This window comes from Mesoplodon mirus (assembly GCF_964341445.2).
Source record: "Mesoplodon mirus genome assembly, chromosome: 15".
In the NCBI taxonomy this organism is placed as follows: Eukaryota; Metazoa; Chordata; class Mammalia; order Artiodactyla; family Ziphiidae; genus Mesoplodon; species Mesoplodon mirus.
Window position 1 is genome coordinate 20870963 of NC_138991.1, and position 18925 is coordinate 20889887.

At 49.3% G+C, this 18925-nt stretch overlaps 1 protein-coding gene across 3 annotated transcripts in view; it reads right to left on the bottom strand.

The window, feature by feature from the left end:
- Positions 1-18925, bottom strand: part of PPP1R16B (protein phosphatase 1 regulatory subunit 16B) — a 103245-nt gene that overhangs the window by 24895 nt on the left and 59425 nt on the right. For all 3 annotated transcript variants that reach the window (XR_014296116.1, XM_082645567.1, XM_082645566.1), the window contains one exon: positions 1133-1203. Coding sequence is in view for 2 of the 3 variants with exons in the window: in XM_082645567.1 (XP_082501693.1) it covers positions 1133-1203 (71 nt within the window). In the remaining variant the exon portion in view is untranslated. The remainder of the gene's footprint in view (positions 1-1132; positions 1204-18925) is intronic.

Below are 18925 nucleotides of genomic sequence, written 5' to 3' on the forward strand. Positions count from 1 at the left end.
GCTCTCCCCAGCCCAGGGTTCCAGTAGCCTGGCCTCCCACCCGCCAGGCTGCATTCAAGTCCACCTGATCAAAAACTTGGTCCAGAGCATGGGGAGGCTCAGCGTGCTCACTCGTTAACTCAGCACACACATATTGAGAACCTACTGTATGCCAGCATGGGAAGCAAGACTGGGATACACCGATGAGAAGAGACGTGGGCTCTGCTCTTGTGCAGCGCAGAGTCTGGGTAACGGGAGACCAGCATTAAATAGTCACGCTAATGGATGAAATGACAAAGGGATGCTCAGAAGAAAGGACATGGATATAGCAGCAGAGCTCTCAGGCTCTTGCTGTGCACGCACCAGAGCGCTGGGTGAAGTGCGACGGGGAGCAGTACCGTGTGTACAAGGGACGGAAAAGTCAAGTGGCTGGAGGCCAGGCAGCCAGAAAACATGGTGGGCTCAGCAGGGGCACGGGGCGTTCCTTACCCCCAGCGTTATGGAAAGACACCAGAGCACTTTGAGTAGCATCAGCAAATGTTGGGTATGAGCATCCCTGCAGCCACTGCTTGGAGGATGAAGCAGGGGCAGGGCTGCCTGAATGCTGGGGACTAGTTAGGGGGCTGTTGCAGCATCCAGGTGACAAATGACAGCCAGAGCAGCCCCTCCCTAACCAAAGGGGCCCGGGCCCATCTCGCTGCCCTAAAAAGGATGTGTGTTTTGATAGCACATGATTCCTGGCCAGAGTTCATGGCTGTGTGACCTTAGGAAGGTCACATAAGCCCCCTGTCAATCACTTTTGTCACGGGGGTGGATGGATGCCTTGGTGGGTGTGAACAAATGTGCTTCGTAAACTGTCAAGCTCCAGACAAACTTGCTTTGTTTGTCAAACCCTTGGCCAGGCAGTGAGGATGCAGCGTACAAAGGCTCCCTGTCCGCGGAGGCTGTGTGTGTGCCGCGCATGTGGGCACAGGGCTCTGTGGGCGTGCCTGTAACAGACACACTCGTCTCCAAAGCAGACAAGAGCCCTTCAGATGTGGTAGCTGCGGCTCCCCTCCCCCTCCTCCCTGAGGGCTCTGGGCAGGAAAAAGCAGGGAGATGGGGTACCTGTCCAGGTGGAGAGCAGGGAACCAGGGCCCCAGCGGGTCCTTACCTGGTGCAGGGCTGTGAGTCCATCCTCGTTGCACAAATCAGGGCTGATCTTATTCTTCAGGAAGTAGCGCACTGCAACAGAGGGGACAGGAGTGACTGTCCTGTCACACTTCAGGTGTGCAGGGATGCGGGGGACCCAGGTAAGACCCGCTCTCCCCCAGGTCCTGACACAAACAGTCTTGTTTACCTCTTACAACAGGGGTGAGAGGTAAGTGTCAAAACCTCCCCATTTCACAGATGAGGAAACTGAGGCACAGAACACAGATCTCTTGTCCAGGATTTCCAAGAGGTGGAGAGCACTGCCTGTCTTACTCTGCATAATAATGACAGGAGCTAATGGTTATTGAGCACTTCCTGTGCGCCAGGCACAGAGCTAAGCGATTTACATTTGTTGTCCAGAGGGAGAACATTCTAGTCACTGAAAGCATACACTCTGGTGTCCAATGGCTTGGGTTCAAATGTAAGTGCTGTTTTTATTGGCTGTGCAATCTCAGTCAAGACCCTTCTCTCTGGGGCTTCCCTGGTGGCGCAGTGGTTGAGAATCCGCCTGCCAATGCAGGGGACACGGGTTCGAGCCCTGGTCCGGGAAGATCCCACATGCCGCGGAGCAACTAAGCCCGTGCGCCACAACTACTGAGCCTGCGCTCTAGAGCCCACGAGCCACAGCTACTGAGCCCGTGTGCCACTACTGAAGCCCGTGCACCTAGAGCTCGTGCTCTGCAACAAGAGAAACCACCACAATGAGAAGCCCGTGCACTGCAATGAAGAGTAGCCCCCGCTCACTGCAACTAGAGGAAGCCCATGCGGAGCAACGAAGACCCAATGCAGCCAAAAATAAATAAATAAACAAAAATAAATTTATTAATAAAAAAAGACACTTCCCTCTCTGTGCCTCAGTTTTCTATTCTATAAAATGGGGATGATGTTAATCCCACCTCACCAGGACATCATGTGGAATAACTGAGGTGAGCTGTGGCAGGGTCTTAGCACAGTGTCTGGCACATGGTTTGAATGTCAGCACTTGTTATGGAGGTTGTTATTATTTTTATTAACACTGCAGGTCCCTGCACCCATAAGTGTCAAATGTCCCTGCTTTGGCCCTACTGAGCCTTGAGGCTTTAAAGCAGAGGCTTGAACTGCCCTCCATCCTGAGACCTTTGTCTAATGTGTGTGTGTGTGTGTGTGTGTGTGTGTGTGTGTGTGTGTGTGTTTTCAGGGATGGTGGGAGTGGGGAGGGAGCTGGGGCATGGGAGGGCAAAGTGAACTCTAGCCACAGACTCCAATCCCTCTTGCTTAGGACCCCTCCCTCCCCTCTTCCAAGGGGACCCTCCCTCCTTCTCCATCCTCCCCAACCCATTCAAGCCCTAGTTCCCATCCTGGACCCAAGGGCAAAGGGAAAGAGGGAGGGTCAGCACACACATACTGGTAGTACATCATCATATCAATATACTCAAGTCCACCTGCTCAGAAACTTGGGCCAGAGCACAGGGAGTCTTCAGTGCGTTCATTCATTAAGTCAGTACACACATATTAAGCACCTACTGTATGCCAGCATGCGGAATGATGCTAGGATACACCAAGGAGCAAGAGACATGGGCTCTGCCCTCGTGTGGCTCAGAGTCTGGGTAGCAGGAGACTGACATCAAACGAGCGAACCCACCAGCCCTGCAGGCCCCTTCCAGCCAGCAGCAGGAGCCCCTGCCTTGGCCTCCAAGCTTTAGGATACCCATCTCTGGCCAGCCTCCAGCTGCACAGCTTCCATGGGGTGAGGCACCCATGGGGCCAATGGGATGAGTCCATTGAAGCCCATGGTTCCTCCTCTGACCCATCTTACCCTTCCCTGTTCAAATGGCTCCAAGCCCGAAGGTAGGGACTGCACAGGTCTCTTCCCCAGATCCACCTTCCCAAGGATGGACCATGCAGTGGGAAAATACACCTCTAGGCTGAAGGGGTGACCAAGGGGTGGCTGTTTGCAGAGCAAATGGAGGAACATGAATACACGAGCTGGCTTGTGTGTGAGGCCCTCATGATGCCAGGGACTGAGGCCTGGGTCCTGCAAATGGGAGAAGCAGGCTGGGCCTGGCCCCTCGGAGCCCCCTCCCACTCCCACCCAGTTTGGCTTCCTCAAAGCACGAGCCAAACTGCACAGCCCCTGATGCCCGCTGGGGGCGCTATCTCCACACTACAGCCCACCACCCACGCGATGGGGCAGGGACGCAGTGGTTTCCTCCTAGATTTGCCTCTGCTGTGGAGGAACAAACTCGAGTGACCTGTGAAGGGCGGAGGGAAGGCCATCCATTCTGCAGGCTGAATACCTGCTCCGCACCCCCAGCGGGTGCTGGGGAAGAAGATGAGGTCTCTGGAGCAGCGGAGATGGGGGCCGTCTTCAGTAGTCCCAGCTCCCAGACCCAAAGCCCCAGTGGCACCCTTGGCCTGAGTGTGAACAGAGGCCCCTGTGAAGGGGAGCTTGAGGCCTCCACCCAGCCTCCTGGCAAGAGGTGACATCTCCGGCAGACTTGCCCTAGATGCTTTCATTGCTGCTGGGGGTCAGAGTGACAGGAGTTTATACCAGATACAGTCGGGTCCTCTGGAACCACTAGCGACATCTAGCTCATATGGCTTTCAAATGTTAACTCATAAAAATTCAAAATTCAACTTCCTCAGTCGCTCTGGCCACATTTCAAGTGGTCAACAGACACAGGTGGCTACCATATTAGAAAGTGCAGAAATAGAACATTTCCATCTTCACAGAAATTTCTATTGGACAGTGCTGCTTTGGGGCATTATACATGGAAATTAGCCCCATCACCAAGAGCTAAAACCCTTCTGTGGCTCTCCATTGCTCTGGGAACAACGTCCAAAGCTCTTACTATGGCATAGGTCTGCACAATGTGTTCCCTGCCTGCAGGCCTCCATCTTGCACAATTCCAGGGGGAACCATTCACACTGTGGTCTGTGAGACTGGCACCCCCCAGCCCAGGGCAGAGCAGTGCACAGCTTGCTCAGCTGTACACAGGACTCCTAACCTACCTGCCTCTCCAGTCTCACTTCTTTAACTCCAAACACCTTCCACAATGGTCTTTTGTCAGCTACAGAGTCACCTTACTTCCTTTGGCCTCTGAGTTTTGCATAGCCTGTTCCCATTGCCTGGAAGATGCAATCATCCATCCATACATCCACCCATCCACCCATCCACCCATCCATCCACCCATCCATCCATCCGTCCACCCTCATCCACGCATCCATACATCCATCCACCCATCTACCATCCATCTACCCACCCTCATCCAAGCATCCATCCAGTCTTCCACCCATCCACCAACCATCTATCCACCCACATCCATGCATCCATCTCTAATACACACACACACACACACACACACACACACACACACACACACCTGTCTCACTCCTCATCCTGTACATCTCACCTCAAACTCTCCAGACGAAGGCACTCACCCTGGTCTGCATGCCCTGAGCTTCTATACATCTCATATATAGCCTATCACAACCATAATTATTTAACAATTTGAGTAATTATAGTAGACTTTGGGTCTGCCTCTGTAGGGCAGGACAGTGACCTGGCACTTACTGCTCTTTCCTTAAGGCCTGGCACATGGTAAATCTTCAACAACCTTTCCAGGACCCTGACCTAATTGGCAGCCCCTTAGCTCAGTCCAAGTACACAGCTTCTCCATCTCCGAGCACGGCAGACCACCCTGTAGTGCTGACCCGTATGGCTCGCATCTGGAGTCTGCAGTGCTGCCTGCAGGGTCCTCCTACCAGGATGGATGGTAGCTGTTCTCAGCCTCAAGGCCATGTTTGAAGACTATGGCAAAGCCACTGATCACTGTGGCCCAGCCTGTCCACGGGCTGGTGGGGTTGTCCTGGGCCTGACAGCTGGCCTTTGGGAGAGTAGAAGTGACCATGATGTCCCTGTGCAGGATGGGTTTCTGGAAGGTTCTCCTTTGGGGGTGGGTGGTGGACCAGGCTTCCAGTCCAGGAGACACTCTTTGAGGCAAAAATTGAGCATCAGCTGCCAAAAGCAGCCTTTGTGTGCAGTAATTACTGGGGTGTTCTCCGTGTGGCACGGGAGCCTAAGACATGTAATTACTCCAATGTTGGGCAGTTATTTTCAGCCCAAGAGGTGGGACAAGTCATCCTTGTCTCTAAGGAGCTGTCAATAGTCATGAGTCAAGGTCCCCTCCGTGGTTCTACTAATGCTTTAGCTGGGAGCCTGGCTCTGGACACAACTCATTGGAGCAAAGACCCCACCCCCCAGGGCCTGGCCATGTTTTTCTGCCTCTGGGGCTCAGCAAGAAAAATGATTCTTCTGTCAACAGTGTGTTCTTACTGGATGACTCCTATGTGCCCAGGTCAATGCAGAACCACTTTCTTTCATGGGTTCATGTCTAATTATTCCTCTTACGGAGAACAGGAGACAGAGGGTCAGGGAAGTGCAGCTCACAGCCACGTGCAACCTAGTGGAGGAAATCAGACCCTCTGATTTCTAAGCCCAGGCTCTTAGCCACAAGGCTGCTCTGTTCTGCCCCTGAGGCCAGGAATGCGAACAAGCATTGCTGGAGTAACCAGAGCCGGGCTGAGGGCTGGCATGGGGAGGAGGGGGAAAGGAGAGTGGACAAGGTGACCTCTGCTCGGCAAGCATCAGAGGCCCTCAAGTCCCAGGCCAAGCCTCTTCTTGCAGACAGAAGGGCTCAGGGATCCACAACCAGGACAGAAGAAACATGGCAGCCCCGGGGTCATGGTCAGACATCTCAGGGGCCAAATTAAACACAAAGTCGCCTTCTCTCACTCCCTCCTTAAAACCCTCTGGTGGTTCCACATTGCTCTTAGAATAGAGTTCAAAATCCTTCCTTGGCCTTCACTGGGGTCAGCAAACTATGATGCAAGGGCCATATCTGGCAGGCAGCCTGTTTCCATAAATTAAAATTTCTTGGAACACATCCGCACTCATTGATTTACATATTGCCCATGAATGCTTTTACCCTACAACACCAGAGTTGAGTACTTACAGCAGAGATGTATGGCCCGCACAACCTAAAATATTTACTATCTGGCCCTTTACAGAAAAGATGTGATGACCCTGGTCTTCACGGTCCTGCATGGTGTGGTCCACCTACAGGGCTACCACCTTGCACGATTCCGGGGGGCACTGTTCTCAGCATAGTCTATGGGAATGGCTAGCTCTGGAGTTGTGCAGTGTGCAGCCTGCTCAACCTGACCTAGCCATCCTGTGTCCCTCGCCCTCCAGGCTCTCCTCTTGCTCTCCAAGCACCTTGCACAATGGACGTAACTGGCTTGGGGGGATCTGAGGGGCTGGCTGGGGCTCAGAGAGGACAAAGACAAGAAGGGCATGCTCTCCTCTCCAGCTGGGCATGTCCACCACTTTTCCTGATTGCCCACCCTCAGGTCTGCCCCCAAAGCACCCACACTAGGCTTGCCCATCAGTTTGTCCAAGTGACCCTCTGTCCTCACACATTTCTTTAGCTGTGGCTTTAGGCAAGTTATTCCTTCTCTCTGTGCCTCAGTGTCCTCATCTGTAAAATGGGGATCACAACAGCATCTTTTTTGTGGGGATGCTGTGAGGATTAAGTAAGACAATGCCTGAAAGATACTACTATCATTTATATTAAAAATAGGGCTTCCCTGGTGGCTCAGTGGTTGAGGGTCCGCCTGCCAATGCAGGGGACATGGGTTTGTGCCCCGGTCCGGGAGGATCCCACATGCCGTGGAGCGGCTGGGCCCGTGAGCCATGGCCGCTGAGCCTGCGCGTCCGGAGTCTGTGCTCCGCAACGGGAGAGGCCACAGCAGCGAGAGGCCCGCGTACCGCAAAAAAAATAAATAAATAAAAATAAAAATAAAAAACAACCACTGAGCTCCTGCCTGGTCCCACGCTGTGCTGGGTGCTGGAGATGTAATCATGGATATCTTGCATTTCCCAAGAGCCCTTGCCTGGTCCTAAAAGACAGAGGTCATCTCTCTTCAGGGAGCTCCGAGCATCTGCTGGTTCAAGGACCACAGTGAGGCCACAGCCAATGTCCCCACCACCCCCCGTGAAGTCAAGACCCCTCTGTGATGGCAAAGAGGTGGCTCCCGCCCTCCCCTTATGTATTCCTGCTCCTGGCGCCAAGCCCGTCGCTCCACCCACACCTCCCTGGCAATCTGGCTGGAATCTGGGCCAAGCAGGGCCATCTGTTCCCCTCCGTCTCCAGCTGTAGCGAGCGAGGCTGAACCGGCCCATCTCGGCAGGAAGCTGGTGGCGTCTGCCTTTGGGGAGAAATCACTGCTGACAAGCTTGTGTTTTCTTTGCCACCTGACCCACTCCACCCCACAGAGCAGACCACCTGACCTCGGGCTGGTGAATGATGTGCAACCACAGGTGTGGGTCCTGCTCCTGCCCTGGGGGATCAGGGACAGCAAGGCAGAGGTGTCTGCTTCCTGGAGGTGGACCTTGGACAATCTACACCTGCTGGGGGCGCCCTGGGGCTGAGCTGCTGTCGCCTGGCCACATGACTTCCACTATCACGTTCACGGGACACCCACTCACCAAGCCCTCCTCCCTTCCCATCTCGCTTCCTTTCCCACCCAACACCCAGGAACGAAGCCTCATCCTCCCACTACCTCCTAGGCGCTGACCTAGGACGTCAGATCTAGTTTCTGACCCTCCACACCCCTACTTTGTCCCACCCTCCAAACCCCCCTCCCCGAAACCCTCACCAATTCACTCACACTGGTTTCTTCCATTTCTTAAAGCAAAACGAAACAAAAATTGAGCTCCTCAAGGCCTTTACACACACAGTTTCCTGCACCTGGAGCCCTCTTTCTTCCCATACTTGGGCCAGCAAACTCCTCTTCTTCCTTCCAGTTCCAGCTGAAATGTCACCTCCTCTGAGAGGCCTTCTGTGATCACCCCAATCTCAATCGAGTTGCCTGAGTTATTCTCTCCTATAATACCCTGCATTTCTGCTTCACAGTAGCTCCTATGGCAATTTATAATTATAGGGTCATTAGTTAGTATATATTAATTATATAGTGATTTGTTTAGTTTTGGGGGCTCCATGAGGGCAGGGAACCCCATTGACTGGTGTCCCCAGTGTCTAGCATGGAGCCTGGCTCAGAGCAGGGGCTCAAGAAACATCTATTGCAGTGAGAGCACCTGAAATCTACTCTCTTAGCAAATTTCTAGTACTCAATACAGCACCATTATTAACTATAATCATCATGCTTCACATTAGGTCTATAGATGTATTCATCCTACATAATGGCAACTTTGTACCCTTTAGCCAACATCTCCCCCCCAAAAAAGTAACTCTATGAGGAGATGGATATGTTAATTAGCTTGACTATACTAATCAGATAAACATCACATTGTGTACCTTAAATATGTACAATTTTTTTAATTTTTTAAAATTTATTTATTTTTGGCTGCGTTGCATCTTTGCTGCATGGGCTTTCTCTAGTTGTGGAGAGCGGGGGCTACTCTTCATTGCGGTGCGTGGGCTTCTCATTGCTGTGGCTTCTCTTGTTGCGGAGCACAGGCTCTAGGCACGTGGGCTTTGGTGGTTGCGGCATGTGGGCTCAGTAGTTGTGGCTCACGGGATTAGTTGCTCCATGGCATGTGGGATCTTCCTGGACCAGGGCTCGAACCCGTGTCCCCTGCATTGGCAGGTGGATTCCCAACCACTGCGCCACCAGGGAAGCCCAAATATATACAATTTTTATTTTTAAAAATCTATTGTGTGAATGAACAAAGGTAGGAAGGAATGGAGGGAGTGCTCAAAGCTCTGGGGGTTCACAAAGCTGCTTGTTCAGGGGGGCCTTGGGACGGTGGGACATTGTCTCTCCCTGGGGACACGTGCATAGTCCTGCAGACACAACACAAAGAGTGTGACTTGAGGACTGAAAAGCAACAGGCATGGATTTTGCACAGAAATGAAGCAGCGAATACCCCTCCCCAAGCCTCCAGTGGCGATACAGCCAGACATGGCAGCTGACCGTAGGGGTCCCTCAGCCCACCTCCAGGCCAGGCCCCAGGCACCATCATGACCCTCCCACCCAGGATCCCAGTCCTCACTCCCTCTGTCCTGCACCTTTGGTGTTCTTTCTACAACCCAGCACTGACTGTACAGCAAGCGCTTTGTCTATCAAATCCATTAGTCTTCCTAAGCCAGTTATGAGGACTAATGACCTGCTATTATAAGTTAACAGCCTGTTATCATCACCCCAGTTTACACATGGGAAAACTGAGGCTCAGGCTTGAACATGTGAAATGACTTGCACAAGGGCACGTGTCTGGGAATGGCAGAGCTGGGATTTTAACCCAGGTCTGGCCACCTCCAAAGGCTGAACACTTAACCACTTTGCTAAAACTGCGTCAAACAAGGACACGGGGAAGGGAAGGTGGGCAGCAAAGAGATGTGCAAGATGGATGCAGATGTCAGCGTGAAGAGAGCCATTGACAAAAAGCTAGAAGAAAGGTCAAGACCACTGCCAATACTTCAGTGTTCAGTACGTGATAATAAAGACAGTGATTGCTAACAGTCATCCCAGAACCTTCTTGTTAGAGCAGTTTGCAGACAGGACACTGGGGCAGGAGGTAAACACTTAGCCTGAGGTCTCGTGACAAATGAGTGGCAACTCGGGGGCTGACTCGAGCCTGAGCTCCACCACTTCCTCTGTTTGTCTTCCTGTTGCCTCTGCATTCTAGGCAGACCCCACCCCATCCCTGATGCCAAGCATCCTCATGGCCGGCCTCCAGCTGCTGCACCCCACCCACTAGGCTGCACCTCCTCCATGGAAAGTCGTGCCCCCTGCTGGCCCTGTTTCCTCCCCTTCCTCACATCCCAGGGCTGCTTTGCTCAGTCTCATGGGGTCCAGCACCTGGGGTCTGGTCAAACCAACTCCTCTGGCCCTCCCTCCCCCTCTGCCCCTCCTCAGGGTGCTGTCAGGGCTGCAGGGGGCCCAGCCTACTGCTTTAAACACGCCAGAAGGGCTGGCACTCTCAGCCTCATTCCTCTCCTCCCAAGTCAAGGTTGTCTCGGGTCCTCAGTGCACTGCGCTTCCCAAATCATTCCACTGAGCAACTTCAACCTTTCTACCCACCACTGCTCCTCCCTGGAGCAGAAAGAGCCAGAAATAGCTGCTTCTAGGGAAGCCCAGCCACCTTGGGCTGAGGGTGGAGTCAAGTCTAATGGTTTCTGCAGGAACTGGTGCAGCCCATCCCACAGGAAGTTCACCCCTGGATCCCGGGCGATGACTCAGCCATGGTGGAGGGTGGACTCAAAGTCACAGCCGCAGGCCCAGGCCCCAGGAGCCAGGCCTTGCTCTTCCTTAGGTAGCCCCCCTCCAGGGCCCATTCAAGAAGAGGGGTCAGACAATAACAAGTGTTGGCAAGGATGTGGGGACATCGGAACTCTCATACATTGCTGGCGGGAATGTAAAATGGTGCAGCTGCTGTGCAAAACAGTCTGGCAGTTCCTCAAAATGTAAACATGGAGTTACCATGTGACCCAGTGACTCCACTCCTAGGTATAGACCCAAGAGGAATGAACACGTACGTCCACACAGAAACTTGTACACAGATTTTATAGTAGCATTATTTACAATAGCCCCAAAGTGGAAACAAGCCAAATATCCGTCAATGGAGGAATGGATAAATGAAATGTGGTATAGTCACACAGTGGAATATTATGTAGCCATAAAAAGGAATGAAATGCTGATATGTGCTACACCATGGATGTACCTTTGAAACATCATGCTAACTGAAAGAAGCCAGTAATGAAAGACCACATATTGTGTAATTCCATTTACAAGAAATGTTCGGAATAGGCAAATCCATAAAGATAGAAAGTAGATCAGTGGTTGTCAGGGGCTGAAGGGAGCAGGGAATGAGGAATGACTGCTCATGAATACAGGGTATCCTTTTGATGAAATTTTTCTGGAATTAGTTAGTGGTGATTGTTGTACAACCTTGTGAATGTACTAAAGACCACAAATTGCACACTTTTAAGAGGGAATTGTGTAGTATGTGAATGATACCTCAATTTTAAAAGGAGAGCAAGGGGCTCCAAGCTGACCTTGAGCATCCTGCTGTAAGCTCATTCCCCTGCCAGCCTGGGAGATCTGTGAGGTCCGTACGGCACCTGTTGCATTCATCACTGTACCCATAGGGCCGAGGATGATAGCCAGTACACAGTAGGTATTCAACCTTTACTTAATGGAAGGGAAGGAAGGAGGAGGCCACTGGCCACTGGGCTGTATATGATCTGGCCTCTGCTCACCTCTCCTGGCATCATCTGTCCTCACCACCATGGACCCTTTCAGGACCACCCATGCACCACTCTCTCTCTTGCATTTGTAAGCCTTCTTGTGTGCTATTCCCTCTGTCTGTCTTTTTCTGCCTTCACTTCACTTGGCTAATTCTCAACCAGGTTTCAGCTTAAGTGTCACTTCCTCCACGAAGCCTCCCCAGGCTGGGCCAAGTACCCTTCTCATGTGCTTTCTGTTCCCTCCCCAAGAACACTTAACACCATAATGTAGTTGTGTATGGATTTGTCTGGGTCTTTACTAGACTATCAGCTATGGAGGGGTGGAGGAGTAGGAACCACAAACTTTCTAGCTACTGTGACATAGGCTCCTGGTCAATATGTGAGGATTACAGGGGTCAGGAGAGCCTGCCTGGCTCCTACTCAATCCTCAGAACTGGCCAGAGCATCCTCCCTTGGGATATTTTATGCTTTGTCCTCTGGACAACAAGGCTCCCAGGCTGGGCTGGGCCACAGACTTTTCCATCTCAGAGAGAATCTTCATCCCTTGGCTTATATAATACAAAGAGGCCAGTTTCTGTCTTAGCATCTCTGATGTCCACAAGACTGTGAGGACAAGATGGCCAAGGGTGCACCAGACATGAAGCTATAATCTTCTCTTTTCTAGAGCCTCCATGCCCAGGGCACATGGCTGAGCTGGGCAGGAGTTTTTGACAGAGACTCGTATCAGCTACCCAGATGTCTCTGGACATATGTAACTTATATCTAGTATTACGTGTGTGCCAGAAAAATGATTTCAGACCCTTTAGAATATAAACTCTATGTGGGCAAATCTTGTCCGTCTTCTTATCTGGGGTATCCAGAACCTAGAGTAAGAGCTCAACAAATATTTGTTGAGAGAATGAACAAGAAAAATTGTTTTTCTTCTATAAGAAGATAAAACTGAAGATACCAGGGAAATTTAACAAAATATGTACAAGATCTATATGAAGAAAACTACAAAACTCTGATGGATGAAATTTTAAAAATTAAATAAAAGGAGAGGTATTCCATTTTCATGGATAGGAAGACTCAGTATTACCAAGATGTCAGTTTTTCCCAACTGGATCTATAGATTCAATGCAATCCCAATCAAAAATGAGTTATTTTATGAATACTGACAAACTGATTCTAAAGTTTATATGGAGAGGCAAAAGATCCAGGATAGTCAACACAATATTGAAGGAGAAAAATAAAGTTGAAGGACTGACACTACCTGACTTTAAGACTTAGTATAAAGCTATAGTAATCAAGACAGTGTGATATTGGTGAAATAATAGACAAATAGATCAGTGGAATAGTATAGAGAGCCCAGAAATAGACCCACATAAATATAGACAACTCTCATCCATTGCTGGTGGGAATGCAAAATGGTATAGTCACTTTCGATGGTTTCTTACAAAACTAAACATACTCTTACCATACAATCCAACAATCACACTCCTTGGTCTTTACCCAAAGGAGGTGAAAACTATGTCCACACAAAAACCCACATACAGATATTTATGGCAGCTTTATTTATAATCACCCAAACTGGGAAGTAACCAAGATGTCCTTCAGTAAGTAAATAGATAAACTGTGGTACATCCAGACAATGGAATACTATTCAGTGCTAAAAATAAATAAGCCATCAAGTTTAAATGCATATTACTAAGTGAAAGTGAAAAGCTACATACTGTATGATTCTAACTGTATGACATTCTGGAAAAAGCAAAACTACGGAGACAGTAAAAGGATCCGTGGTTGCCAGGAGCTGGGGAAGGGGGAGGGATGAAGCAGAGCACAGAGGCTTTGGGAGGCACTGAAAATACTCTGTATGTTACCTTTATGATGGATACATGTCATTACATATTTGTCCAAATCCACAGAATATACAACGTAAGAGTGAACCCTAATGTAAACTATGGTCTTTGGATGATTGTGATGTGTCCTTGTAGTCTCATCAATGGTAACGAATGTACCACTGTGATGGGTGTTGTTGATAATGGGGGTGGGCTATGTGTGTATGGGGTCAGAGGGTGTATGGGAAACCTCGGTACCTTCCCGTAATTTTGCTGTGAAACTACAACTGCTCTTAAAAATGAAGAATAAGTAAATAACTAAGCAAACAAAAAGAAACCAGGGATAAGCTACAGTTAATCCTCTTGAAAAATGCATAGTCTTTCTGAAACGTGAGGATGGGAAAGGAATCTCTTCATAATGTAGGAGCAGACATTTATGTACTAGATTTCCTCCAAGGGATGGAGAACTACATTTAACTCATCTAATGTGAAGAAGACATGGGTCTGCAAGGTTTCTCCATCGAATCTCCAGACTGTGCCTGTGTACACTGCCCTCCGTCCCTCTCTCTTCCTCCTCTTCTGTCAGCTCCCTCACCCCATAGGTATCTTGTGGCCTCCCCGCCCTCCCACCCCCATAGGAATTTATCTCAGGGACTCAAGACAAGGATACTGCTGGGCCAGAAGCACGACCCTGAACTTCCCCATTGCATTCATGAGCACATCAGACCCCAGCTGTGCCAGGTCCCTGTTCTTCACTAATTCTGCTTCCAGAATTCTCCCAGCAGCTCCTCCTGCAGCTTCCCTGCAGACCCAGGAACCCCATCTCCCTTCCACCCTGCAGAGCCTGGCCACCCAGGAACTCTCCAAGGTATTACCTTTGATCCCAATTCCCCTCTCCCCAAATGCCCTGCACTCCTCTTCTTGAATTCCTGTTGCTTCCCCAACTCCACCTCTCTCACCTCATTGCTCTTTCTGCTTCTCTCTCCTTAATTTTTTTAAATAGCCCAATTATATCGTATCTCCAGGGAAGCAATAGATAAGAAATATTTCCAGGCCTGCAGGTAGGCGCTGCATACACATAAACACTAAAATGGCTTCACAGCCATCAGAACAATATCTAGCATTTGTTGAATATTTTTCACGTGTGAGGCGCTATGCTGAGACATTACATGTCTCACCCCAGTTAATCCCCACAACAACCCTATGACTTAGGTGCTATTATCAACGGATTCAAAAGAAAACTATGATTTGCTCAAGCTCACTTAGCTAATAAGTGTTGAAACTCATTTCTGGTCTGGGTGATTCCAGGCACGACTGGTGGTTCCGGCATAACTAGTGACAAAAGATCCTCACCCAAATATAACCAAGAATAAAATCCATTCCTATCAATATTTAGGCAGAGAAAACAAGTTTCCTATGAAGGGGGAAATTCCTTTAGCTCCCATCTGCTCACTTTGAACCTTCCATCTGGTTTCCCTGATCCCCCTCTGCTGTCCCAAAGCCCCTCACTTCCCACGGCTGTCTGCCCAGTTCCCAATTTCTCCCTAAAGATGCTGTGTCTTGCTTCTCTCGCTCAACACAGAGTTATACAGGAGAGGGACAAATCACAATCTGGGCTTCCTTCCGCCTGTCTGACCGAAGAAATTAAATAAGATCTTTGAACATTTTTCAGAGAAATTAAAACCAGGATTTATATCTTCCAGATCAATGGAAAAGATAAAAGCAAATAAACGTGGTATTCATGAAAGTCACAAAATGAAAGAAACAACAGAAACACAAATGCCACAAAGCATGAAATTAGATGACCAAAATACAAACATTATAACAATAAACAAAATCATTTATCCTCCTCTATAAAGCAGTAGAGATTTCGTTGCCTAAAAGAAAAAATTTCAACTATGTGCTGCTAACCAGAGATACATCCCAACAAAATAACAGAGAGACTGAAAATAAAAGGATGCTCAAATATAAAACAGGCAAATGCAAACACAAGGAATGCGGGGGTGGTGACATCACTGTGATACAGAATAGAATTCAGGGCAAGAAGAGGAGGTAATTAACTTTAGGTTGATTTTTTTTAAATACTTCAAAATAAAATCATAAACAGAAAGCCGATCAGTGGTTGCCCGGGGCTATTGATGAGGTGGGGAAAGCGAAGTTGTTATCAGTTAGGAAAACTTATGAAATCATAATCAGTAAAGCAAAATTCAGTGCAACACAAATTGTCAGTATATAAGTCAAAACCACAATTTTGACACCCTAAAGAAAAGATCAGGTGGGGGGCGGGAGGGGAAGACTTACTGACAAGGATGTTCACAGTAGCATTGATTATATACACTGCTTATAATTGAGAAATATTGGAAGCAACCCAAATGTTTAAACATTTGAGACTGCTTAGGTAAAATATGGAACATCCATATAATGGAATATTCTGCAGCTGGTATCTTAAAGAATTTTTAATGACATAGGAAAATGCTTGATATATAACATAGAATGGAAAGACAAAAAATCAAAACTATACATTCAATGCACTCTCGATTGGAAAGGAAAAATGCATTGTGTCCACACAGACACACACTTCTCATTGGGAAAAAAATTAAGATATTAACTGTGGCTATCAGTGACTTTTATTTATGGTTGCCAGAATTTTCCAAACATTTAAAACTATGTATGGACTACCTTTATAATCAGGATTTTCTAATTTCACTATAAAATTAAAACCATAAACAGAATGGTAGGCAAATGGTAAGAACTATATATATATATATATACACACACATATATATATATATATATATTGTGTGTGTGTGTGTGTGTGTGTGTGTGTGTGTGTGCGCGGTACGCGGGCCTCTCACTGTTGTGGCCTCTCCCGTTGCGGAGCACAGGCTCCGGACGCGCAGGCTCAGCGGTCATGGCTCACGGGCCCAGCCGCTCCGCGACATGTGGGATCTTCCCGGACCGGGGCACGAACCCGTGTCCCCTGCATCGGCAGGCGGACTCTCAACCACTGCGCCACCAGGGAAGCCCAAGAACTATACTTTTGCTAGGAGTTTCTAGGGCAGAAGTGAGGTCTCAAGCTGGCTGACCCCATGAAGGAAATGCTGAAGCTGGGATTCCCGCTTCAGGAAGTCAACCAACAATAATAATAACCCCTTTGTTGGTATTGCAAAGAGGTTCACAAACTATGGTCCAATGGCCAAATCTTGCCACTTGGAATGGTTTACATGTTAGGAATGCTTTCTGTGTTTTTTAATAGTTGGGGGAAAAAATCAAAGAAGAATATTTTGTGACTCATGAAAATTACATGACAGTCAAATATCAGTGTCCATAAGTGAAATGTAATTGAAACACATACTCTATATATTGCCTGTGGCTGCTTTCTCTGTGGTAACAGACTGTACCACCCACAGAACCTACAATATTTCTTATCTGGCCCTTTGCAAAAGAAGTTTGCTGATCTCTGGTGCAACGCTTTTCCGCTAACAAAGCAGGTTGAAAACCACAGTCACTTAATTCTCACGATAAAAGTCTCCGGTAGGAGAGGAAGAAATCAATGAATGTCCAAGGCGGAGCGTGGGATCGTGGCCAGGAGGTGCGTGAGCAGATCAGGCTCAACGTCTTCACCTGCCAAGGAGTGAAGGGGGCACAAGCCCCCAAGAGCCAGCTGTCACTCACCTTCCTCCCCACCGTCTCACCCCCAGCCCCAACTCAGTCGCCTCTGCCCTCTAAAAGCAGTCGCGTTTCCTGTCAAGAGTGTGACCTTCTGAAACCTGCATAGTGAAGGCTGCAGCTGCAAAAAAGATGGTATTTTTATCCGGACCCTGCTTCCTGTTTGCTGGCTGGGGGTTTTATTTGCTGGTGTTCTGTTTTGTCGTTTCTGATACAGACTCTCTCCCTTGTCACATCAGAACAGAGATGTCTGTCCTCAATAGGGTATGCTGCCTGCCACCAGGCCCACCTGCCCCCTGGGTCCCTGGTCCTTTGTACTCTCCCCTCCTGCTGCACCATCTCCTGTGATGTTGACATACCCATCTTCTGCCTGCTCAGGAGCAGAAATCAGGGCAGCTGGATGGGCAGGGGGAAAACAGGAGCATTTCTGCTGCAGGAAGTGGAAAACTCCATTCTCTTATCAGAGAAGAGCTGGCTGGGCTATAGGAGGGGAACAAGTCTGCAGGTTTTCCAGAGCTTCTGGAACCCACTGTCCTTAGCAAGGCCTGGGTGCGGAAGGACCAAGGCAGCTGCTGGAGGTGGTTAGTTTGGGACTTGGGAGTCGTTTGCTGGGAATGTCCTCCCATGGGACCTGGGGATCGTTTGCTGGAGCTCCCAGCAATAGATAAAAAGGGACTGCCTTCAACCCTCCTGTCCCCCGGACTCAGCCAGATGGGGGAACAGAGAGCAGATACATCAGTGTCTAACAAGTTAGTGATAGCAGGAGCTCACGTTATTGAGCACTTACTGTGTGCCTAGCACCGTGCAGGAATGAGCTCACTGAAGCCCTACCACTGCCCTGGGCAGGAAGGAGGCAGCCGCTCTGATGGATGCTATTTTACAAACAGGGATACTGAGGCACAGTGAGTTTAATTACCTTGCCCAGAGCCACTCATCTGGTAAGAGACTCCAGTAGCCCCACACTTGAACTCTGGGCTTGCTCTACCATGATGATTTCATGTCTTAGAACTAAACCTGACCCTGGGTCTCAAGAGCTGGGGATCTGCAGCCCGGAGCATCCCTGTTCTGCCATCACACCCAGCACCAGGCTCTGAGCCAGACAGATAAAAGGGCTAGTCTGTCCTTTGCTACAATCACTCTTACCCTGGAGAGAAGCCACCAGAATGTACCGCTGAGGGACAGGCAATCTACCTAAGCATTGCGCCTGGCATGAAAACACAGGTGGAGTGGCTAAGAATTCAGACCCCTTTTCCCAGTGATCTGACCTCAGGCATGTCACTGCCTCTATCTGAGCCTCAGTTCCCTCACCTGTAAAAGAGGAATCATAACCTCATAAGGGCATCTGAGAAGTAGATTATAGAGTACTGATGTAAATAACAATAGTAGTCGTAGTATTTAGCTAGTTGGCTCTTCCCATCCCAGCAGTCATCCCACAGGGACGTGGAGCCCAGTCTTCAAGCTCCAAGGCACTGAATGGTGGTTCCAGGTGGTGGACACCTTTGGAGATCTTGTGAGCTGACCACAAGGTAGAGCCAAAGGGCATCCTGGGTGTGGCATCCAGTCTCCAAGATGCATCCCTTCCTCCTAAGATTTCACACACTTGTGCAGTTGCTTCCCACACTGAACAGGACTGACTGACATGGGTCATTATAGGATGGCGTGTGACCTGGGAGGCTGGGTCACAGAAGATACTGCAGGTCCCATCTTGCTCCTTGGACCACTCACTCTAGAGAAGAAGCTGCCATGTTGTGAAGACACGTAAGCGGCCTTCGAAAGACCTCATCATGAGAAACTGAGGCCTCTGGCCAACAGCCACGTTGAAGCCATTGTGGAATCAAGAGCTTCAAGCCGCAGACAAGCCCTCGGATGCTGGGAACCTGGGTTACATGTTGAAGGCAACTTCGGGAGGCACCCTGAGTGGGCACCACTCAGCTACCAGCCCAGGCCTCCTAGATGCCCTAGAACCTGTGCCTTCTCCCCTCGGAGTCAGTCAAATTTCTGTTAACCAGGGAAATTCTT